Source organism: Spea bombifrons, chromosome 2 (genome assembly GCF_027358695.1).
Source record: "Spea bombifrons isolate aSpeBom1 chromosome 2, aSpeBom1.2.pri, whole genome shotgun sequence".
Classification (NCBI taxonomy): domain Eukaryota; kingdom Metazoa; phylum Chordata; class Amphibia; order Anura; family Pelobatidae; genus Spea; species Spea bombifrons.
In genome coordinates, this window is record NC_071088.1 from 138,648,718 (window position 1) to 138,656,577 (window position 7,860).

Consider the following 7,860-nt stretch of genomic DNA (forward strand, 5'->3'; position numbering starts at 1 on the left):
TACTTGTGTGGTCCCTCTTTTTCTCCCTATTTATTTTGCTTCCCAAAAAATTTTGATTTTGATACTTACGGTTTCAAATATTTCTTTTTTTCAGTATTATCTTATCTCGAAATCCTTTTATTTCATTATTACAGCATCTCCGCGCTCCGTATATTCAGGCGTAATTATATCAACCGAAGAGATCAGAAAAAAAATCAGAAACTTTTGCTTTTTTTTTTTTTATGAATCATATAAAATACTGAATTCCTTGGTTTACGTTTAGAATTTGTTTTTTTTTCGACTCTCTTACATCGATCTTTGGCCCCCGCCTCTTCATTTCTCCCAGTCCCTCCCTGCAGTCACTGCCGCTTGGCCCCGCCTCTTCATTTCTCCCAGTCCCTCCCCGCAGTCACTGCCGCTTGGCCCCGCCCATTGGCATCCACACGGCTACTGTGAGTATAAAATTAATATTTGGGCTGCTGAAAGTTAGGGGAAGTGGGGGTTAATTTAGGGGCAACCATAACTGCCCCTAAATTAACCCTAAACACTCCATCAACCATAACTGCCCCAAAATTAACCCTAAACACCCTATCAACCATAACTGCCCCTAAATTAATCCTAAACACCCCATTAACCATAACTGCCCCTGTATTAACCCTAAAGACCCCCATTGACCATAACTGCCCCTAAATTGAACCCAAACACCCCATTAACCATAACTGCCCCAAAATTTACCCTAAACACCCCATCAACCACAACTGCCCCTAACTTAACCCTAGACACCCCATTACCCATAACTGCCCCTAAATTAACCCTAAACACCCTATCAACCATAACTGCCCCTAAATTAATCCTAAACACCCCATTAACCATAACTGCCCCTGTATTAACCCTAAAGACCCCCATTGACCATAACTGCCCCTAAATTGAACCCAAACACCCCATTAACCATAACTGCCCCAAAATTTACCCTAAACACCCCATCAACCACAACTGCCCCTAACTTAACCCTAGACACCCCATTACCCATAACTGCCCCTAAATTAACCCTAAACATCCCATCAACCATAACTGCCCCTAAATTAACCCCAAACACCCCATCAACCATAACTGCCCCTAAATTTACCCTAAACACCCTATCAACCATAACTGCCCCTATATTAACCCTAAACACCCCATTGACTATAAATTCCCCTAAATTAACCGAAAACACCCCATTAACCATAACTCCCCCTAAATTAACCCTAAACACACCAACCATAACTGCCCTAAATTAACCCTAAACACCACATTGACCATAACTGCCCCACACTTAACCCCAAACACCCCATGAACCATAACTGCCCCTAAATTTACCCTAAACACCCTATCAACCATAACTGCCCCTATATTAACCCTAAACACCCCATTGACTATAACTGCCCCTAAATTAACCGAAAACACCCCATTAACCATAACTCCCCCTAAATTAACCCTAAACACACCATCAACCATAACTGTCCCTAAATTAACCCTAAACACCACATTGACCATAACTGCCCCAAAATTAAACCCAAACACCCCATCATAACTGCCCCTGTATTAACCCTAAACACATTAACCATAACTGCCCCAAAATTAACCCTAAACACCCCCATCAACTATAGCTGCCCCTAAATTAACCCTAAACACCCCATCAACCATAACTGCCCTTAAATTAACCCTAAACACATTAACTATAACTGCCCCTAAATTAACCCTAAACACCCATTGACCATAACTGCCCCTAAATTAACCCTAAACACCACATTGATCATAACTGCCCATCAACCATAACTGCTCCTAAATTAACCTTACACCACATTAACCATAACTGCCCCTAAATTAACCCCAAACACCCAATTAACCATAACTGGGAGAAATGAAGGGGCGGGGCCAATCAGCAGTGACTGCAGGGAGGGACTGGTAAGTAGGAACTGCTGTGAGTCACACAGAAACGGATTATAAAACGAGGGGTATTTTGGGGAGCGTTTGCTCTGAAAAAACCCTCATTTTATAATCAATAAAAATCGATTCAACTAATCAATAATGAAATTCGGTGGCAACAGATTCCATTTTCGATTATTATTGATTTTATCGATTAGTTGTTGCAGCCCTAAAGAAAACACTGTCATTTGTGAAAGAGGCAGCTGTGTATTGGCCCTGAGGATATTTTGAACCATGGCAGAACACCCCTATGGCCTGTGCACTGTGGTACAGCCTGCCCTGACTGTGATGTCATAGTGCTGTGACATCACAATGCTGTGATGTTCTGTAAAAGCGCATCCAGACACTCTGGTTGTTTCAGATTGTGAGCAGTAGCAGTACTGAGCATAACAGTTACCTGTCCACGACAGGCAGCGAAATCGCCATTTCTAGTGACTTTAAAAAGACAAAATAGGCAGAGATTAAAAGGCCTTCATTCGTGTGACGCAATAGCCGGCACATAGGCGCGAGTCTCTGCACCTGAACATCTTTGACTGACACCCGACAGGTACACGTTTCAGCCGTCATGGAGCGCACTTGCTTCGGCACTCCTAGCCCTGGCACAAGCAGCAGTATAACATTCACGCTGTTTGTGTTTGGCTTTGCGCTCTTATGCGGCGGATCTCTACTTTCTGTCTATGGGTTCGCGACATGCCAGTCCGACAGCTGTATCGCCTACAAGGTGACGGGCCCGGTACTTGCCGGGTTAGGGCTGGCATATTTAATGATGGCGGAGTTTACTGCCCAACGAGAGAGAAGGAGGGAATTAGAAGGAGACCCGACGGATGCAGATAGCAGCTTCCTCTGCGGGAAAAGCCGGCAGTTTGTGCAGTTCGTAATACTCGGGATGCTGTTACTGGCTTGCGGGGTACTGATTAGTATCCCAGGACTTGTGTTTCCAGCCTGCAAGCCGGTATCCAACACAGACAAACCCCCTAAAGTCTGTGAAACTCCCTTACTGCAGACAATCGTAATCATACTAATCGTCTTGTGTTACTGCCTGGCTATCTGTCTGAGTAAAGACCGTCGGGACGGCGACTCTGAGGAGGACCCAGAAGCCTGCAGATATCAGCCGCTTCCTGTAAGTGTGGGTGACGAAGTCTTCACGGTCCCGTCAGCCCCACCTCTACCTTTTGCAGGAGATGATTGGCCAATGAGCAGGGACCCTCCTTCCTACGACAGCGTCCTGTTTGAAAGGGGCGACCGTGATTCCGGCGGAAGCGACGGGGAAGACATACACACCGTTCCATGGCGATGGGGGCCGAGAGTAGAATACATCAACGAGCCTATCCCTTCGGAGCCACCTCCAAGATACGAGGACATATACCCTTCTCAGCCGGATCCTGAAGAGAGTTCATCATCATCATCATCATCGTATCACTCGGTTTCCCAATCACCGGAGTCGAGTGACTATGAGCTCGCACCAGGACCCTAAACGTGGAAAGTCTGAACTATTGGGGGGGTTTTTTTCTAACATTTCGACTCAGTACAGTGTTTGAGCCGGAAGCGTCACCCAAAACATCACATCTGACAATATCCAGGTCTGCAGATAAAGGACTGAAATCAGACCGGGTTTTTTGTCAGTGCCGGCACCGTACATGACGCCTGTTGAAATGTTTTTTTCCCCCCCGTGAGACTTCCACCTTAAATAACGGATAAATAAAATGACATCTTTTCACGGTTGCCCCTCAAACAGTATCTGTGTGTGTTTGTGTGCGTGTTGGATATACCGCGTGTACGAGGTCACATTATCGTATGGAATGTATAAGATAAATCTCTTACATGTGAAATCAATGTGTTATCTATGGCTTGGAAGCACCTCCAAGATACGAGATATATCCTACCCAGCGCGATCCTCTTCATATTACTCGAGCGACTACGAGCTCGCACCCGGACCAGAAATGTGGAAAGTCATCGGTTTTGGCTTAGCAACGTTGAGTCTTCGTTAAAATGCGCCGTGTTTATATATATATATCTGTGCCGTTACAACCGTCTCTTGCATAATAGGCATTATGGGCCCTGACATCGTGATTGGGCCGCTCAGGACCTACTCACTCTGGATTGGCTACCATGGCCTGCCGCGTTTCCCGCTGTACACTCGCCACAAACACACCAAACACAGCCAAAATCCCCCGCTATTACCACCTCCTATCTGACCCCAGCGCTCCGTCTTTGGCCGTCTGTAGAGAGGAAGGGGGAAGAGGAGCGTCTCTTGTGGATTTTGTGTATGCACATTAAACAAATGTCTTACTTTGGCAATCATTTTTTAAGAAATTATTTGACATTAATAGTGTTTAACCCAAAAACAGTCAAACAATAAAGGTCAAGACAAACCATATCACCTCCTAAGCTTAAAGGGTGTCGCTGAACCAGGCCACAGAGGTGCTTCTGCTCAGGAGATTACATTTGAGGACTTTAAACAAACACTTAATGATGTATCTGATCAGAAACAGAATCATTCCTATTGCGTTACTTAAAGGACGTGCATTCTTCAAAAAGTTTTGTTGGGGGGAAAAAAAAACCACTTACCTTAGGTAGAAGCTGCAGCTCCATGGTCTGAGGACAATGAAGCAGCCGATCATTGAATCTTGAGTATACTCGATGCCGGGAGATCTGTTCAGCTGGTGGGAGAAGCGAGACGGCGCATGAGCTTCCAGCGATAGAGATTGTTTCCAGCCGCGCAGGTCCGTCCGTAACGCTATTATCACAGATATCTCAGGGCAACGGGCCATTTATACCCCGTGACGGGGCAGCAAGATGGCGGCTCCCATGTACAGCACGGGGGGGGGTTACATAGGGGGGTTGCAAACGAAGTATTGTCTCCAGGAGTCTCTCTAGGTTCCCTTTAACATAAAACAAACCATGTTAGCTGAAAATGGATACATTATCCTTATAAATCAGAGCAGAGTTCTTTTTAGAACGTTTCTAAAGAATGATAATTAAGATATTGATACAATTGCAATAAAGACCAGCTGGAGGTTCATAAATTCTGTCCTGATTTGTTTTTTTCCTCCCCGTATTTACTCCTAATTTCTGTATTATCAGGACCCGGAGTTAGATTCCGTTACTAAACGGAGCTAACGGCAGATTTATCGGCCCCTCGTGCTCCTTAGGAGAGGTGTCATCGTAGCGTCCCGCTGAGTCTATCAGCGCCTATTCCTCTTCTCGGTACTCGGCAGCCCTTAACAATCTGTTACATTGTGGTATGAGAAGCAGATCTTGCGAGTTATTTGACCTTCACTTTGTCTTTGGAAAGCCCTGTCTTTTAAACGTCTCATATTCTTAAATCTTTTAGCTATTTCTAGAGGTTTTAACACAAAAGCTAAGCAGGATCCCGCGGGGAAAAGCTATTGGAGCCAGGTGGGAATCAGCCGACCCCCGGGCGCAGATCTATCATCACATTTTGCTTGTGATAAAAGCGTTGTTGCTCCCTTGGCCATCACGTTCCTCAAATTGCATTTTTTTTTAAATGTGGAATTTCAAGGTCACATAATGTGATTTTCAGGAAAGTAACATTAATAGCTCTTCTCATAGCGGGTCCTGTACAAGCGACCAACCCCTGCCTGACTACCTTCGTCAGACCAAAGCGGGAACGTGGCTTCAGTAATGAGCTGGTATTTAGTTATTGGTCCCGGTGGTCTCCGTTGTGTCTCAGGCCCACCTGCTCGCTATCTTCTGTTCCACCTAGGGTTGCCACCCATCAGTCCCGGAATAAAGAGGTAAGTCCTGAATAATGGGAACCGCCGGGTTGGTGGGGAAGGCAGGGTTGAGCTGGATCTTCCCATCTTAAAAAACACCAAGCCCACTCGACACTCTCTCTCAGACCCCCGTCTTACAAAAATGATTTCCTACTTTGTCCATGTTACAAACTCTTCCCTACCGGGCACCCCTATTACACCCCCCTAGCCATAAGAAAACCCCATCCCGTTACCCCAATTAACCTTTTAAGGACAATGGGTTGTCCTTAAACCTGTTAAAAACAATGCATTGTGAGCCAGTATATGTACAGGCGTTCTCATGAAGGGGTTAATTCCAGAGGGCACGCTGGAATCAGCATCCGGACCACCGGTGACTGGCGGACTGGTCCCATGAATACACCTGTACTGGTTCACGGGACAAAAAAAACAGACAGCTCCCTGGACTGCGTCCACTTCTGGTTTAGCTGCCGGTAGTTAATAAAGGGTTAATATTCTGAACACAAACGTAGAGAACACGGTTCTTCCCTCTAGTGGATACAGCGATGAACATCCCAAAGCCTAAATCCACCAGATGTGTTCTTAATAATTAACACGGTGGAAACATCTAATGGGCAGCATTTAATAATTTATCAGTATTTATGGGGGAAACGATGTCCATTTATTGATTAATAACAACGGCAGCCAGTAGATGGCGCCAGCAGCCCTGCCGACAGAAAAGTGTACCGAAATATATAATATTCATTATTATTGTTAATATTATAATAACAATTATTTATTATTATATCTTTTATATCTTCCAGTCCATACATTCACAGAGTCTGACGAAACTAGAACCGGCAAACCGCCATAAGGGTCGGACGCCGTTCTATAGTCTCCCTTTGTAAACATTCCTTTTCTAAGGAGCGTTCCTTTCTTTAATATCTTCTTAACATCCAGGGTTCATCCAGAGGTTGAGCACAAAGCAAACACTCCGGGTTTCACTAGATTTAGATATGAGGAGCGATCCTCGGAAGTTTCCGGGAAACCACTTTAAAGACAAAGTATCAGCGCGAGCCACGACAACTATGAGCTTTCACTGAACGCCGAAACGTTTCACACCGTGTTACGTGAACTTACAGGGAAAACAGAGATGTGTAGAACATATTAGCTGCAATGTAAGAAACGATAGAATGGCTCAGTCTTAGCCACACAACTGGACTCTCTGACTTATGAAAGTCTAAGAAGGAACGGACTTGATTATCGTTGCCATAAAGCATCAGCTCAGTGTGGTGTTTGAGCCGGGAAAGTCACCCAAAATATCATGGCGGCTGCAGATAAAGGGAGTTGATTGCGATAAAATGAGATAAAACCAGGTTTTAGTTAATGTCGACAGATATTACTGTTTACAACACTGGGGGGTTATATTACTGTATACAGCGCTGGGGGTTATTACTGTATACAGCACTGGGGGTTATTATATTACTGTATACAGTGCTGGGGGTTATTATATTACTGTATACAGTGCTGGGGATGTTATATTACTGTATACAGCGCTGGGGATGTTATATTACTGTATACAGCTGTGGGGGTTATTACTGTATACAGTGCTGGGGGTGTGACGTGAAACCACCCCCAGTGCCATTCATCAGGGGGGTGCCACAGGCCAGCATCCACCCCTCCACAGATGGACTATAATATCTGCCGCTACAGCGGGACAAGTTGGGGAGGTAAAGGATCTCCCTCTAAACCGGCTTAAAATCGATCAAGCGAGGAGAAGGTCTGTTAATGATTCTGCTCCGCTGCGGGGTGTGAGGTATACGCAATACAATATATTATAGCGGGGGGTGGGTGTGAGGTATACGCAGTGTAATATTTTATAGCAGGGGGTGGGTGTGAGGTATACGCGGTGTAATATATTATAGCAGGGGGTGAGCGTGAGGTATACGCAGTGTAATATATTATAGCAGGGGGTGAGTGTGAGGCATACATGGTGTAATATATTATAGCAGGGGGTGAGTGTGAGGCATACATGGTGTAATATATTATAGCGGGGGGTGGGTGTGAGGTATACGCAGTGTAATATATTATAGCAGGGGGTGGGTGTGAGGTATACGCGGTGTAATATATTATAGCGGGGGGTGGGTGTGAGGCATACATGGTGTAATATATTATAGCAGGGGGTGAGCGTGAGGTATACGCA

The 7,860-nt window shown here is 45.2% G+C and overlaps 1 protein-coding gene across 1 annotated transcript; it reads left to right on the forward strand.

The window, feature by feature from the left end:
• Window positions 1–2,509: 2,509 nt before the first annotated feature.
• Window positions 2,510–3,418, forward strand: LOC128473928 (transmembrane protein 171-like). Its single transcript, XM_053456149.1, has one exon. The coding sequence runs from the start codon at window positions 2,510–2,512 to the stop codon at window positions 3,416–3,418; it is 909 nt and encodes a 302-aa protein (XP_053312124.1).
• The last annotated feature ends 4,442 nt before the right edge of the window (window positions 3,419–7,860 follow it).

What these genes read in the sequence shown, in the direction of transcription:
- LOC128473928 (XM_053456149.1), top strand. Translation starts at nt 2,510, where the DNA reads ATGGAGCGCACTTGCTTCGGCACTCCTAGCCCTGGCACAAGCAGCAGT.